The 17,313-nt window shown below is 39.8% G+C and overlaps 1 protein-coding gene across 1 annotated transcript in view; it reads right to left on the bottom strand.

Annotated features, from left to right (window-relative positions):
• Nucleotides 1-640: 640 nt before the first annotated feature.
• The window catches only part of itga1 (integrin, alpha 1), a 48,090-nt gene continuing 31,417 nt past the window's right edge, over nt 641-17,313 (bottom strand). Inside the window, exons 9-30 of the mRNA XM_056403829.1 lie at nt 16,978-17,152; nt 16,385-16,458; nt 15,080-15,227; nt 13,805-13,950; nt 12,986-13,129; nt 12,578-12,829; nt 12,352-12,482; nt 11,255-11,430; nt 11,009-11,160; nt 8,802-8,912; nt 7,383-7,459; nt 6,930-7,056; nt 6,757-6,834; nt 6,259-6,335; nt 6,029-6,118; nt 5,720-5,822; nt 5,489-5,605; nt 5,303-5,401; nt 4,541-4,654; nt 4,290-4,385; nt 4,067-4,180; nt 641-2,940 (exon numbers count right to left, since the gene is read on the bottom strand). Coding sequence (XP_056259804.1) covers nt 2,884-2,940; nt 4,067-4,180; nt 4,290-4,385; nt 4,541-4,654; nt 5,303-5,401; nt 5,489-5,605; nt 5,720-5,822; nt 6,029-6,118; nt 6,259-6,335; nt 6,757-6,834; nt 6,930-7,056; nt 7,383-7,459; nt 8,802-8,912; nt 11,009-11,160; nt 11,255-11,430; nt 12,352-12,482; nt 12,578-12,829; nt 12,986-13,129; nt 13,805-13,950; nt 15,080-15,227; nt 16,385-16,458; nt 16,978-17,152 — 2,658 coding nt within the window. The 3' untranslated portion in view covers nt 641-2,883. The remainder of the gene's footprint in view (nt 2,941-4,066; nt 4,181-4,289; nt 4,386-4,540; nt 4,655-5,302; nt 5,402-5,488; nt 5,606-5,719; nt 5,823-6,028; nt 6,119-6,258; nt 6,336-6,756; nt 6,835-6,929; nt 7,057-7,382; nt 7,460-8,801; nt 8,913-11,008; nt 11,161-11,254; nt 11,431-12,351; nt 12,483-12,577; nt 12,830-12,985; nt 13,130-13,804; nt 13,951-15,079; nt 15,228-16,384; nt 16,459-16,977; nt 17,153-17,313) is intronic.

Below are 17,313 nucleotides of genomic sequence, written 5' to 3'. Positions count from 1 at the left end.
ATACTTCTAGTTAAAACTAATGCAATCTAATGCAACAGTCCTGCAAATTAATCCTATCTTCATGATGGTTATAATGTCAAGTTTTAATTATTTTACAGAGGTGTTGATTCGATAGGGGGATCATTTTGGAGAATGTAGTGTGTGGTGCTGTTGAGCTGTGTTGCACTATGCAGCATGGTTTTGGAGGTGATGATGTTGTTGATTGATTGACAGACAATTGACTGACAAGTTGGATAGTGTATTAATTAGGCGTATTTAAGTTTTGTTTGTTTTTTTTTTTTTTGTTTTTTTAAAGGAATGGTTCCAGAAATCCACTTGCCTCTCAATATTTGCTATTTACCAGAGTTTTCTATGATAGAAAAACTCGATCTTTGTATTTTTGATAGTTGGTCAGACAAAACAAGGGATTCGAATATGTTAATTCCAGTGTCATAGAATGATGATGGTAAATTTTCACTATTATCAATCAATTAATAATTAAAGAATATAACTGTCAAATGTACTGACAATGAAGACAATTGTTGGTTGTGGCATTAACAGTACACATGTGATGGAATAATAAGATCTCGTCTGAGGTTTCCTGTGTGTTAATTACTTGACTCACAGAAAAATGGAAGCAAAAGAATTGATGATCAAGACCTTCTTCATAAAAAGTCTTTATTTTTGTACATAAGATTCATTTCATTTCTGTGCTGATGAGGACGCATACAGTCTGACAAACCAGTGCATTACAATGAAGACTTCACAGCAGTGTAGAAGGCTGGGATGGAGCTCACAACTCTCACTTTGAGCCTTACTCTCATCTTGACTCTTTCTCAGAACTTACCAGAGGGTAAGATCTGAGAAACTACATCTTTCTATGCAAGTGGACAAAGAGAGACTCATGACTCCACCCTCGTGCATAAGCCTGATGTAGCCGTACAATCTTAAAATGACCAACAGGTACACATTCTGTACATACAATTTATTACATGTGCTTCATGTTAACAGTGGAGAGTGAGTGCTGAGGAGTATTTAAATATTCAAAAGCTCTTCTTCTTGCTGTCTTCCCTCAGCTTTATTGTACAACAATGAGGAAAAAAGTCAAGAAAGAAGAAGAAACTCAGTCTCCCCAACACACAATATAATCTCTTTTAACATACTGTGTAACCGTGCAACTTCTGGAAACAAAAACGAGACAGAAAACCTGAATGAATTGTAAGGTACTTTGTACCGCATATAGGGTGACAATGAGCCTACAGTATACCAATGCTTTGTGTACATGTTGTAGCTTGTCTACATAACAAACCATTTAGCAGTGAGTCCCATTTACTTTAGGGTAACAGAGAAAACTGCTGGTGAATAGTGACACATACATGTATATTTCTATGGTGGAGGAACATTACCCTCTATTTTGCAAATTAAAAAGGTTGAACACAAAGTATGCTACAGTCGTATCTCAACTCAATCATGTTAAAGCCTCTGCATTCAAAACACAGTCACTCAACAGGCTTAAAACCAAAGTAGTGGATACAAACCCTCATCTCATGTATAGTTTCAGTACAGAATAATTATACTTTCACTTTCGCATCAAAATATAACAATATTTACATATTTGCATCAGCTTTGAAATTGTGAAAGAGGCCAGATAATTTTCCTGTACGTCAAATGTTAATGTTATCATTCATGATACTTGTAGCACCTGAGCAAAATCATGTTCTCTGACCATTGATCACACACACACAAAAAAAGATAAGATTTGTGTATAACATCTCTTAATTTACACGAATTAAAGCAAACACAATTCTGTACATTTTAAAGCTTTACATTTTTGAAGACTTACTTATATTTACAGTACAATCAAAGGTTTGGATTTTGAAGGTGCAGCTCTCTGTATCCCTCAATAACCAAGGTGAAACTAATTACAAACATTTAACATAGGAGGTGGGACAAGACTTTTTGGTTGTTGAACTGGTTAACTAAGATCAAAAGTATAAAAAATAAAAGCATACAGGCTGCACCTTTGTTTAGTAAAAAGCTTGTGTTCAGGTCAGTGTCTTTAGCCAACGTTTTAACATTAAGGATGAAGAATGTGCCATGTCGTATTGCTAAAACTCAACAAAAATGTCAAACAAAATGATACAAAACGCTAAAAGGTACAGTGTTTTGAAAAACTAATCAAGCAACACAAGAGTCTAAATTATCAGACAGACTGCTCCAACACATAAAAAGTTCACATATTGTCTCAGAAGCAAACAGACCTTTGGACATTGCTGCTGTAATGATATAGAAAGTAGGTGAGGCGACTTTGGATGTTCACACTGAAAAACCTGAGTGCTCTTTTCCTCTAAAGCTGGAGTGCAGCTATTGTAGCTCTGAAGGTTTTGCAAAACTGCTGTATGTAATACAGATATTTGCTATTTTGCCAAAAGGTGCCTGGTAAGTGATGTCTTCCTCCTTCCTGGTTGCTCTTCTTGAACTGACTGACCTGGCTTTACTTTAGAAAGAAGATGACCAAGAACAAACAATGTTTGCAGTTACCTCTTAGCATTTGTTTTGCATGGAGACTCACACAGTGAGTGCTGAAGATGTTACACAATTAAAGGGAAGTTTCTCTTTGAACACTCTCCGTATGTGAGACCATCTGAATTGGCCCAGTGTTGTAGCCAAGTGCTGACAGCAGCAAAGAACAAGAGTTTGGAAGTATTTGCAAACATTATTTAACCCAGACTTGTGAAGGAAACAGTGAACGGTACTTGTGTTTTCCAGGTAGCCCCTGTGTCTTAGTGCTGAGGTGTTTGTGGGTCTTGGCATCTCCTCTGTGTGTCCAACTGTCTGTGTCACTTGTGCGACCTGATGGCTCTGGAAGCAGTCGCTCACAGAGCTGCTTGCTGTCTGGATACTTCAGTCCATTATTTCGTCCTTTGTGTAGTCATTGGTTCTTCTCTTGAAGAAGCCCAGCTGGAGGAGAAACAGAAAACTCAGTTACAAAACTATTCACTGCCTGTGTTAAAGCAACAGCTTTGGCAAACATGCTTATTGCCTCTCTTGCTGAGAGTTAGTGTAGATGAGAATATCAATGCCACTCTCATATCTGTATGCAGTTAATATGAAGCTACAGAGAGGGTTAGCTTAGCATTAAGACTGGAAACAGTTGGAAACAGCTAACCTGGCTTTGTCCAAAAGTTTAAAAAAAATCCACTTGCAACTATCCCCAGAGCTTTCTAATTAACATGTCAAATCTGATTTGTTTAATCTGTGAAAAACAGATGCATATAAGCAACATGTTGTGGTTTTATGGGAGTCAAGTGTATAGAACATACTACTGTATATAACTGCTGTTATGTGTGGGGCTATTTCTTGGCAGGGGGCAAAGACAGAAGTCTCTTCATCATCTTGAGGTTCCCGGTTGACTTTTTTCCCCCTCGTCTTATATCTTTATGCTAAGCTAAGCTAACCATGTCCTTGTTGTAGATTCATATCTATCTTACAGAAATGAGAGTGGCATCGATCTTCTCATTTGTCAGAAAAAATACAAATTACCATATTTCCCAAAATGTTGAACTATTCGAAAAAATGGCATATTTCTGATTCTATAAGCTCTGCAGTAAGTGATCCATCAACCTGTTTTTGTGGACATTTTCAATGCCTCCATAAAAACAACCTGAGTGGTAGCGCTGAAAATAAAAAAAAAACCAAACACTTGGCTTCGGTGGTAAAGTTGGTGTATCGCTAAAAGCAAAATACAACAGGAAAGTGACTGAGAGAATGAATCATGATGTACACAAATCATATTTCCATCAGCTTTTCTACATTGTTTTACTCTTTTTCAGGTTCGACTGGCACTTGTAGATCATCTTGTTACTCTGCCCTGCACCACCTACTGTTTATCCCAATGAACTCACTCCTAATATTTGCATAACAGCAGTGGATGGACACACACATTAATTCACATTTTCTTTTGCCAATTTTCTTGACAGTCACATAAAATTTGCGCAGGAAACTTAACTAGTGACAATTTCACACACATGGTGATTTGATATTTGAAGATTTTAAACACTGTGCAGTCTAACTCGGGAAATATTACCTTCCAAAGAGCGAAGATGACAAGTGCTAAGATCAGCAGTCCTATCAGGATGCTGATTATGATGACCCAGATAGGGATTCCTCCTAAGCTCTCCTTCGAAACCTGGATCTTCACCTGAGTAAGACACGTACACATATAATAAATGTACACACACATGCAAACACACACAAGTATTTCATGACAATAACAAAATACAATACAATACAAAAATTTTATGACTTACATGTCTGGTCCTGCCACCGCTGTTTAGTTCAAACAGGTTTGTGTTCTTGATCCCCAGCGTACCATTCACACACATGTGCACACTGGAAAACTCCCCCTGCAAGATGAATCTCCTTTAAACATTTGCTTTCCTGTCTATTCATCCATCAGTCAGCTGGCTGTCAACCGCTCTACTTTACTCTCTGTTAGTCTATCATTTATCATCATTCAGAGGGAGGCACGACAAGGGAAAATGAATCACTTAAAACCCACCTTAATGAATGTAGGTTTCCACACTCTGAATGTGACGTTGACCTGACTGGTCTGAGCCTCAGGGAGGGTGCAGGTAAATGATGGACAGTACACATCATGGTCTGCAGAACAGTTCTGTAGAACAAACACAACAATAACACATGGTCAGATAGGAGCACACACAGAGGTGTTTCATCAAGGAGGCCAAACCAAGATCAGCCTTCACTTATGGATGTCCCCAGGAGGAGTTACAGTTGTTAACAAATACATTAATAAACCACTGATTACTTATTTATATACTACTTACGAAATGATAAATAGGGTTGTTACCCTTTCATTCAATTAAGGTGCATTTAAAAGGTGCATATGTTGAGCAGAATAATGTGGAGATGCTTAAGACTGAAAAAGATATGATCTCAGATTTTAATTACACAGCTCACTGTATGTCAGAATGTGATGAATTTCCCATGAACTGCAAACAGTCATGTTCACAGTTCAGCATTTAAGAGCAGCAAACAACTCTGGTGAAAATCAGAGAGGCAGATTGATTGTAACACTAGGTAAACCTTTAGAGAGGCTAAACCTGAAAACAGGACCAGGTTAGTCTGGAGGGATCAGTTTCCATTTACAACTCAGGTCAGAATTATTTAAACCTTCTTTATGAGATAGAATTTCCTATAAATTAGACTGAATTACTGAAATAAGCAATAAGTCTGGTTTCACTGGTCGTCTGGCTTTATGAAAGGTGAACAGTCTTTGGGAAATAAACCCTACATTACTCACCAACAGGAAGACACTAAGTGTTTCTTTGATTGGATTGGGGGTTATAGTTCTTGGGTTAATTTGATCAGGGTTAATCAACCTCGCTGCGTCACATTTCACCTGCAGAGAAAGGAAAAGCAGATATGAAGGCGTGTCTGTCTGTTCCAATACACTTGCATCTCTACATGTGTGTGTGTGCATACATACCTTTGGGCTGGTGGTGACATGTGTGAGGTACAGCAAGTTGTTCCCCCGAGGAGACCGTTGAGGATACGTAACAGTAAGGTCAAGGGGTGGAGTCACCACATCGCCTGCCTCCTTCACCTGAAGAGAGGTGAGACGGAGAGGCAGAGTGAGACGGATAAAGAGTGACCGAACGTACCACACCTGCATGCAGCTCTATGTTCACATTATCAAATCATCAGTTGTGATCTCTACCGTGTAACTGATGTTGACCTCCTCTCCAATCATCCTGGTGTCATTGAACACAGTGGCATACTGTTCTCCCTCTTTTACTACGATGTGTTCATCCACAGGCCGCCTACAAGATGCACATTTTAAAACGATCATATTAGATTTTTTCACTTTTCAACACACCTGAAACACACCTGTGCTATTTCTTGCTATGGCAAATCAAAATGTCCAACATGAAACATCTATAGACCCCAATATTGTATCCACTTTTACAGTGCAGCGTGGCGGGAGAGCAGAACACATGACGTGTGATGAACAACTACAGCTACTCACACTGAGAATATGAATCCAGGTTGATACTTCACAGGGACCGAGATGAGCACTGTGTTGTCATTCAGGGTAGAGGCCAGCTCTTCACTGTCACTGTGGGAAAATTAAAAACAGATTTGTACTATTCCAATGCACGTGTAAAATTAATTGGCAAATTCTCATTTTTGCAACAGAATCATTTAAGGTAAACAGCTTCAAACTGGGAATAAAACATACTCTACTGATTGTCTCACCTTGTAGCTGTCACATTGATCTGAATTACCTCCTTAACATGTTTGGGATTCATCTGAAATTTCACCCTCAAATTCTCCTGTGAACATTAGATCAAACCTTTAATTAGCAGTAATAAAAATAAAGAATAACTCAGCAAATAAATCGGACTTTAAACAACGTAACGCAAAGTGCATTTCAGAGCAATTAAAACACAAAAATCATAAAATAATAAATGCTGGAAGAGATGAGATGTTCTGAAGTGAGTAAAACCATAAATAAAAAATAGAAGTAGAATTAACGACCAGAAATAAAAAGAAAACAATCCAGATAAATACGAGTAGATACCAGTAACACAGCCTTAAAATGTATAAATGAATAGACAAATATAAAATAAATCAAATTCAATTAAAATCCAGACTAAAAAGGCAGGTCTTGAGTTTGCTCAACTCTCTGCAGCCCATATATATTGTATAGATATTATATGTAGTCTGGTGAATGTACTGCACGCTGAAACAAACCTCCACATTGCTTCCCAGGAACGGGTATCCAACAGCACACTCCACTTTAGTGTTATTCAGATTGCATTCCTTCTCCGGCTGATAGAGCAGAATAACACACGCGTCAGCACACACATCACAGGCCATACTGTATACACATATCCGACAGAGACAAGAGCACCACAAAACCTCACCTCTGCTTTAATAAAGTTGATGTTGGGTGTGAAGCTGAGGACAACTTTGGTGTTGTACGCGTTGTCTTTGCTGTTTCTAACCTTGATTTTCACATCAATCTTGTCCATCTTTGATTTGATCACCATGCTGCAGAAGTAAATGAAAACAGTCAGCATGCTCAGTTGTGATGCACATATCCCCCCACAAGGGGGCAGCCATGCGCTGTAAGAGTTTGCAGCAAATAGGCCAAACCACTGTGCTGTGAGTGACACTATAATCAACGATTAGTAACTTGAATGTGAAAACTTGTATTCTTTCAATAAAACAATATAAATATGATCTCTTTACAGCCTGTATGGACAGAGGGAACAATTACAGCAACCAATAACTTCTAATGGACATATGGGCATGTTACTATTGTTTTAAGATAGACATGAAAAATGTGAACGTATCCTTTCAATTCTAATTCTTACCTTTTTACACTAGGCTCCGCTTCGAGAGAGAGGTCAGCAATGCATTTCTCATCACTCCCACAGTCCACTAAGGGAATCTACAAGTAAGAGACGTAAAAAGAAGAGAGTGAAATCTCCACTCAAAAATGTGTTTTGCCTGTTGTCACTTCAGTTAGGTTCACAGTCCTGTCTGCGACTGACAACTTGCTCCAGCACACTTAAACTGACAGTGGACTTTTCAGTGAAACAGAAACATCTTGTGTCGAGTAGTAGTTAAACACAATGATGACTTGCTTGGTCTCACTTTAACACTGAACATGCAGGTAGCCTTATCTCCTCAGGTATAAATGGCACTGCAAAACATGTTGTTCAACATTAGTATATTTTCAGAATACGTTGGTATGTGGCAGGACATGTGTTAGTGACAGAGGCCCTGATGTGTGCCGAGTGTTATTCAGTGAGTGTTGTAAGTCTTCAAAGAGGTCTGGAGGGGATCTTTAAAATACTGAGTAACAATGAGCATAGTCCTCAGAAGCTGCTCTACAGAAATGAGAATCAAAACAAGCTGCTGTTGCTGTGTCTTTGTTTGTATCCCTGACTAAAAGGGTGCATTCAAATGACCTTAATTTCCTTTTCCTTTCCCTGCAGAGTGTGTGGGGGTCACGGTCGTATTTGTTCCCATTCTCAGTCACTCCCACTGGACTGTTAACATCAACAGTGTCTACTCTCACAGGAAAAGACGTATCATCTACAGTACAATGTCAGAAGAAAAACTGCAGCTTCCATTTGATAACTTCCCTATTATCTCTCTCTCTCTGTGTGTGTGTGTGTCTGTGTTTGTGTCCCATCTCTTATTTTCCATAACAATAAGAGGAGAGGTCCCCATAAAGCTTCCTCACGTTGTAACATTGCTGCTATGACAGATTCTGACACTGAGGGAGTCGGGATGTGTCAGGGCTTATACACAGATCACACAAGGTCCAGTGCTTAGGAATGCATGATGTGGTGTTGCTGCTACCGTGTATTTCGCACACCCTGGCTTTACTGCTAACACTGAAGCAAAACTTTCATGTGATATTTCCCTTGTTTATCTGGACACATCACTCATTGGAACAATTATGTGGAAACCTTCTTGTTAGAAACAAGTATGCATGTGGGAGTGTGGGAAGACTCTTTCTGGCTGTTGGTGTTGAAACACTAATGCAGACTGGAGGAAACACTGAAGGATGGCAGTCAGCTGTTGCAGATGCTAATGTACTGTAGCAGCAGTGCGCTTGGAGCCAAACAAGAACACCCCACTTCTCATTCTTGGATTATAAAGATGTACAGATGGAGGATGTTTGAGACAAGGTTCAAATCCTTCCTTGTGTTTGACTCAAAATCTTCTGCTTACTGTTACACTTAATAGTTTTTCTTACAACTTATATAAAGTTTTCTTACTGTCTTATTGATGGATCTGGGAAGGCTCTCATCCAGGACGGGGCCTTGGTCCTCATCAGCTAGTTCAAACTCCAAAGACACCATGAGAGGGTCTCGGAAATCCAGCCAGGTCTGCCGAGGAGAAGCAACAAGGGGAAGAGAAGGAGAGAGGGAAAATAAAAGATGAAGGAAGATGAGGAAGATCTTTACTCAGGACTGTACAGGACTGTACAGGCGTGTACAGACCACGCTGGACTGGCATGTAATCGGGTAGAACAACTAATTTCAACTTATTTTGTTCATGTCATATCATTCAGTCACTATTATGACCAACTTTTGTGTAAAACACATTAACACCACACTCTTGCTGTCAATCCAAATCTGAGATATCAGGAATATCTGACAGTGGTGAAATCTCCCATTTAGTGAAAAGAACTACACAAGTGTTCACACACCAGTGGCAAAATGGCTGTAAAGTTTCCATCACTGGCAGTTGCATCCATTTTTCACACTTATACAATCAATTCAGCTCATTTAAAAAGAATCTACACACAGTTTGTGTGAAAATGAAAAATCAGGGGATCAACAAAGTTGCCAGACTTTGACTTCACAAAATTTCATAATAATCCGTCCAACAGCTGGTGAGATATTTCAGTCTAGACCAAAGCGGTGGATCGACCATCAGACGTTTCCCTCTCTAGAGTGATGCTGCTAGCGTAGCTGAAGAGAGGGCTGATCAAAACCTGAGTGCGCACAGCTTCTTTTTATTGAAACATGAAGACACCGTTTGAAAGAGCTGCTTCACATTACAGTATGGTATGCATTGTAAGGCATAAACATGGGTCTTTCTGAGCCTGTGCCAAATGTTGATTAAACCCAGAGGGGACCCAGAGAAGGATATAACATGAGGCTGCATATTCACATTCACTCAGGCACTTTACTGACCTGAGTGCAGCTTGGTACAGATCGTGGCTGTTGCTTAAAACATTTTAAAGAGTAATCACACTGTATATAAACTGCTTATCTACCACTTGCTGACTGCTGCATCGTGGCCTGCAGGCTGCTGTGTTGGTTATGATTTTTTTCCTCCATTTATCCAGCCCCAGTGAATTTCATTAAGTTCTTTTTACACATGTTTGTGCCCTATCTACAGTATGTGCACTGAATACAGTGAATCAGTGTTATTGTTTCAAGAGACATACTGGAGACATCTTTAAAACAGAAGTGGACGAGGCAATGGAAGTTTTGAATGTAGCAGCTAAGAGCCCATTTATTTTCAATCTGAGGTTTTCCAACTGGTTTGGAGCTGGATACTGTGTGGTGTGGACTTAAAACAAACTGGAGCCATTGCTCTAGCACACACTGAGTATTAAACACTTTTTTGGAAATGGATTAATTCATCATATCTCCTTTTGGTTTGTTGCTGTCAGATCTGTTTGTTTGGGTCTTGGACTCAGGTGAGATAGTTTTCTGAACCTCGATGACCTCTACCCTGGACTATGTGGGAAGTATCTGCTCAGACTGAGAACAGAGCAGGTATTCATGCACAGGACACACAACTGCAGCAGCTGTTTCTACTGATTAGTTCCTCTTTCTCTCGCCTGAGGGCAGCTAATCAGAAAAAATCCATCGCTACAGTGAATGGTTGCATAGAGAAATTTCATACACATGGCTCTAAATGTCACATTGCTGGAGACCACAGGTTTACAGTAAGTGTGGTAGCTGCAACGTTTAAAGGTGTCAGCTGTGATGAACAGTCTGTGATGTGCTTGTTGGACCACTTGTAGAAATCTTCCCTGACCTGGAGAGTCACTTTGTCACATTCTCAAAACACCTCATTCACTCTCATTCATTCTCTTTCTCTCATTTGCTCTTTAATTTTTTACCTTTTCTCTCCCCATCTCTCCGACAGTCTCCAGATAATTTATCACTCAGAGCAACATGGGGCTGCACTCGGCATGCTTTGATCAGGACGGGTCTGTTTCATGTTAGAACCAAGGTCCTCCTGCTCTGTATAAGACTCCTCACAGCTTTGTTCTGTTTCCTTTTTGGCTCAAAACACCACTTACATCTCCAACGAGACTCGAATTTAACTTTCATGAATGAACGTCAAAAAAACTGAAGGTATCAAGCTGCTTTGAAAACTGTGTGTAACGCTTTGGGTTTGATTTCTTTCAGGTACGAAACAATAACTGATCCCATGTGTACATAAAGATCACAGTACTTGCCGACATCATGAGGGTCTCTTGCACACACTTTCTCTCTTTGTCTTTGATGGTGAGGGTCTTGGTAATCCTACGATCATTTTTGTCATCCGAGTGAATAAATGAAGCTCTGGCTTTTGCACGCAGAGCATCCAGAGTCAAATGGTAACGGATCTCTGCAGGACAGAACAGATAAGAAACCAAAAAATGAATAACAAGGGAATCTGTTCAAGAACCATGCAGATCAGTATAGGGCGTTGTATGGCTCACCTGCAGCAGAGTTTAAGACCCGCTTGTGAGATTTGATAGTGTAGTTGAAACACACTTCAGTTTTCACGCACACAGATTTGCGTCCATTATGTTCACACTGGTATTGAGCCTGCTGCAGGTTTATTTTAACCGGGTCAAAGGTCATGTTGGCACGGAGTTCTGCAACGTCTCTGGACCTGGGGAGATGAAATAAGTTTAGTACGTGAGTGCATTTACTAAACTACTTTAATTACATTTTAAAGAGCTTGTACTTTGCTTTTTTGATTTTCTTCCTCCACTTCACCACATTTCAGTAAAAAATAAAGATAAATGCAATATAAATTTGTGTTGCAGAACATATTTTTTCTTCTTTGCAACACCATTAACCATCTCACGACCGCTTAGATTTATCTTGTGACCCTTGTAACCACTGGAATAAACTACAAACTGTATAAAGAGCAGTAAGGTTAGCTCCACTTTGACAATCTACAACACACAGATGCATTATGTGAGTCTGGGGCCATTCTGCATTTCTGCATTAATGAGTAGTTTTATTTTTTTGTTTTTTTGCAAGTGTGGGTGTGTGTGTGTGTGCGTGTGCATTCTTGAAGGAAGGAACAAGAAACGGATGCATATTGAGCATTAAACTTGGCTTCAACTCTCTCTCTCCACCCAACCGTTGAACAAGGCCTGCAGTCCAGGAAGAGCAGCCGCCTGCTGCCAAATACTATTTAAACTCTAAGCCACTTGGGAGACGGAGTTTTCACACAGCTTAGTTGAGCCTCCGCCAGTAGGAACTGTGGGAGAAGGTCAGCCTGGGAAGTTAAATCATGGTGTGGGCTGATGTTTTAAAACTTTAGGGGTTGAATTCTGTAGGCTGGTCTCCAACAGTGAAGTATGTAGCCAGGGGTTTTTAACAGAGAGATCATTAGGAAGTTGTTGGTCTCAAGCCTACATGCCCAGTGGGACATGCACAGCTGTCTAAACCAGGATAAGACAATGCCAAGTGGATGTGAGATGATGTCTCTAGGATATGAGCCCTGCTGCTGGTAATAATTCAAGTAGAATGTGTAGTTTAAGGAGTGAATGTTTATATCTGAGGATGGGCCATGTCTCACCAGAACAGTGAAGCCCCTCCCAGACCTCCTATGGTGACATCAGTGATTCCATCTCCGTTTAGATCCATGACTCCATGTATGGACTGACCAAAGAATTTCACCTTTTCACCATCTCCGCCTGCAGGGATCCGCTGTGCAGACACCAAAGCATGAAAGCATGTTAATCTAAATGAATAGTTACCTTATATTCTAGCAGATCCCTGTATGGTACTGAAACTGTTCTCACCTGCACAAATTTCTCTTTCAGAGATGTCTTATCTCCATGATAGATGTAGACTGCTCCTCTGTGGTCGTTCTCAAACGGTGCACCGATTGCCACATCATTAAACCCGTCTAGGTTGAGATCTGACACTGCTGCGATGGCTGTGCCAAACCGGGCGCCACATGGTTCATTTTTGTTAGTGCAGATGGCTGAGTGGGCGGTACAGCAGGACTGGTTGACAGGCTTCAACGTGAATTCATACTTAAACTGGCCGTCCTAGTAATGAAGAAGAACAAAATAACACACCGAGAGATGAGGATAGTGGATTAGTAGGTGTATCACTACAATCTCAGTGTGACGTCGTGTAGAAACCTGACACAACACAACTGAACTTTCAAAGACACACACAACCCCATCTTCGGTCTGCTGTACCTGGTTGACTTTATAAACGTAGACCTGTCCCTGCTCGTTTCTTTCTGAGCCCATGTACATTGGAGCTCCAACCAAGAGGAGGTCTGTGTAGGAATCCCCATCCACATCCACAGTCTGCAGGACGCTGCCAAAGTAGGAACCGATCTGCACAGGAGTCACAGATCAACTGTCAGTCATGAACCTTTAAGCATTGAGCTTATTCAAGGACAAATTCTTTATCCACATGGTTGTGACATCGATATCATTTTCTATATTTTAACCATTAAAAGCTTGTCTAGAGACTTCTATGATCCTCTATGTCAAAAACCCCTGGGCGCTGTAGTTGTTGAATGGTGCATGGTGAAACTGGTGCATCTTTATTAGTAAGTATTAGTAAGTATTTTTACCTTTCCCCTGATTATATATTACATACATATATACATAAAACACTTAAATATCTATGAGAACACAACAGCAAAACCAAAAATGCAACATTTAAAAAAACACAGCTAAACAGAAAACACATCAACAAATTAGAAAACATCACATCAAAACAAAAAACACAAGATTTTATAAAGCACATTAGCAAAAAAACAACATTTTAATTTTGTGTTGTTTTCTATTGTTATAGTGTTTTGTCAAATGCTGGGACCAATAAAGTCTTATCTTACTTTACTTTGTCTTAAATATATTAGCAAGTACAAAAGCAGGAATCAAATTAGCTTAGAATAGTAACAGAGTATCATCTTTCAGTTTTTCATACAAACTGATGACAGACGTATTCTTTGCAGAAACACTGACATTGAGGTAAGCCCAGACGTCAAACTGAGAAAGACTCACCTGTTCTCCTGACAGTATCTGTGAGACGACAATGTTTTTCTTTCCAGCCATACGATAGATAACAACCCGGCCTGTGTGGTTGTACCGTGGAGCTCCCGTGATGTAAAGCATGCCATGAGGGGTGGATGCTGACTGAACATCATAGCCTGAGGAGAATGCATACACAAGCACATACTGTATTAAAGTCAATGCATACGCTATATAATCAGGCATCACCGGGAATGTGTCATACACTGATGATTATGTCATGAGAAAAACACTCTGGCCGTCTTTGTGGGATATTTTTAGTGGCTTTGTTTTTTTTAGCCAGCTGTTTACATCTGACTGAGAGGATGAAACCATAAAACACTCCTGAAAGCTGGTAGGAACTCACACTAACCTGCATGCACACACACTCACAGATCAGACAAGGACATGAAGGTTATGTATGCAAAGTCTACGGTCAGACCATTAGATATGAGCATATGCCAACAGCTGAATTTACAATACACGAGCCAGGACCTACCAGTGCTGCTTCTAATGACATGTTGATTAAATAACTTGATATTAAAATGCTGCGGTTGCTCTACGAGCCATAAAAGGCAGCAGGACAGAGAGAAGAGCCTGTGTGTATTATTTATGTGACACAAAGAGAGAGGCATCTGCTGACAAAGTTAGACAAATTACAAATCTTAAACCTCCACGCAAGAGAGGCTCTATTTTTATTCTGCGGCTGTACATTTTCTCTTAATCTCTTGAAAGATCTCGTTTATCTGTTTTACACAGAAATCCTTAGCTCAGATAGAAGTGTTCATGCAAGTGTAAAAAGTACAGTGTTTATTCTCTGTGTTTTATCCAGCTCACTGGTAGATGTAAGTTTCCTGTTTTTTTTTTTTTCTTAAAGCTCCTGAAAACTTGTCTTAAACCTTATATGTTACTAAATATAAATAACTAAAATTCCCTGACACCCTCACTCCTCTTTCTCTGTCAGATTGCTTCTTCGGCATCCCTCTATCTCTAAAATAGAATTAAATACAACTATAACACTATAAAGTGACTGTACATTCAACCAACTAAAGTGAATTTAGGATTTACTCTGTTGACACCTCGATGTGCAAACAAGATCAGTTATTACTCTTTCTATTTTTTTTATTTCATGATGGTCTAATATTTGTAAAGCTTTTCCATCGTCTAGAAAAGTGATTTCTATGTGTGCGACATATAAGGAAAATTATGTAAAGAAGCTGACAGAAAATATTTTTTTTGAGGATCTTCCAAGATTTTGAGTCCACTCACCGGTGTACCCAGCCAGTCTCTCATACCCAGCTTCAGTCTTTGGGTCGTAAAACTGGTTTTTCTCTGGAATGAAATTTTCTCCTGCAGTATTCATTATAACTGTCCCGTTCCAGTCGTACGCCCCCACTGCTCCCAGTAACACACCTTCCTTTGGGAGACAACAGAGCTGATATCAGGAACATTCAGTGGATCCCGGTACTAACATGTGGGGATTTTTTTTTCAGTTTCTTTCTTTTAATATCTTTGTAAATTGGATTAATTTGTGTTTTGGACGGTTGCTCAGAAAAAAAACAAGGAATTTTGAAGATATATTGAAGAAATTCTGATAAGTGATATTTTATATACTACATGATTGACTAATTAACCAATAAAGTTGAGGAGTAAATAAATACAGTATATGTAAACAAATGAGTGAAACTAAAAGTATGGACAAAAGACAAATCAGAACATAAATATATCCATCAATTATTCTGTTATTTGTCTACAGGAAACAGAGTTATCTAACAGGAAGGGGAGGGGTCACACAGGACATAACACTGCTCATTAGTCACAATGAGCTTCATCAAGTGGTTCTTTCCCGCTACTGGCTGGTAAAGTGAGGCGTCACGTGTTCAGTGTTCAGTTTGGTTGTGTCTGGTTTTGTTAGGTTGAATGAGCCACTGCAGGCACAGACACTGTGTACACAGTGATTGAGGAGGTGATAAACGTGAGTCAGGAGCAGGAAGAGGCAACAGAAGGGAGCATGTTTGTTTTAAAATAGACATAGGAAATTCCTAATGAATGAAATCAAGAGGTGTGTAAAGGGCCAAAAGCAAGCATGTTGTTCTTTACAGTAGTGAACAAGCATCTGATTCAGCCTCTCCTCGCTGTCTCTCATGCTGCATATTCATCCCTGCCTCGCACACTCTCGTGCAAACAGACAAAACAGCACCAGTCCACTGTCTGCAGCAGTGGAAGCAAAGAGGACAGAGACCGTCTGTGTGTGGAAACTTCTACTGACTGGAGTGAATCACCAAAGGGTTGAAGATGCACCAGAGATAGCACTGTGGAATTGTGTCTGACTGAGTTCATTAGTTGAGCAAACATCCATGGCAGTGCATCCACTCACGCAAGAACATCAAATTAGTAGTTCCTTTCAAACTAAACGCCTACAGACATGTAAACTTCCCTGTGACCTAAGGAGGTGATACACACTCATCTGTCGTTCGGTCTGGTTCAGTCATTTTACAGTTAGCCACTGACTTTTACATTACAAATGTGGTATTTGTGTTTTCCTCTAACATAAATAATTCCGTTTAGACTTACTTTAGAACTGTGTGCACTAAATCCAGCTTGGGACATCTCCATCTCAAAGGAGGAGGTGAAATTGCTAGTGGTGGCTGAGAAAGGAAAAGTTCATTTTAAACACATAAACCACACAAGATGAGAGTATTAAAATCATGTTCTCTTTAAAGGAACAGTGCAACATTTTTGGAAAATACGCTGATCCATAACCCTTTCTTGCAGATTGCTAGACTGATACCTCTGTCATGTTCCTACAGTAACTATGATTCTAAAGCCAGCAGCCTGTTAGCTCAGCCTCCGTCTACCGGCACTTTTAATGCTCACTAATTGACACATTATACACGCATCTCATTTGTTTAATCCGCACAGACACAGAAGTGATTTTGTGGGGAGTTTTGTGCAGCAGCTACTTCTTGGTAAACAGAAGTTTGCTAAGATAACTGCCTAATGGTTGTACCTTCATATCTGCCTCACAGACATTGACCTGGTGTCAGTGTTCTCATCTGCAAGAAAGCAAATAAGAGTATTTCCAAAATGTTGAACTAATTCTTTAAAGGTGATGAGGACCAAGGGAGCTTAAGATTTTGTGAGAATGCATGTGTTTTCAGGAATACCTTCCAAGGCAAAAATCTTATTTCCCAGAGCGTCAACAATGGTCAACAACGCCACCTCGTCAGACACGTTGAAGAAGTGATCTTTGAGCGGCTTACTGGAGATGGACTCAATCTCCTTGATAAACTTTTGCACATCTTCTGGCATTTTGTTCTGACGATTGTAGTCTCCCAAAACCTGGAAACACAATCAACTAGCTTAACAACATCAGCGGCTATAAGCATGACTGAGTCACAGAGCGAGTAACCAGATGTTTCAAATGATTATGGTTAAAGAAGTTGTTCATTTCACCTTCCCTTGATTTAACTGATGTGCTGTCACTTGTTAAAATAATATAC

Source organism: Seriola aureovittata, chromosome 18, assembly GCF_021018895.1.
Source record: "Seriola aureovittata isolate HTS-2021-v1 ecotype China chromosome 18, ASM2101889v1, whole genome shotgun sequence".
In the NCBI taxonomy this organism is placed as follows: Eukaryota; Metazoa; Chordata; class Actinopteri; order Carangiformes; family Carangidae; genus Seriola; species Seriola aureovittata.
This window is presented reverse-complemented; position numbering and strand designations above follow the sequence as displayed.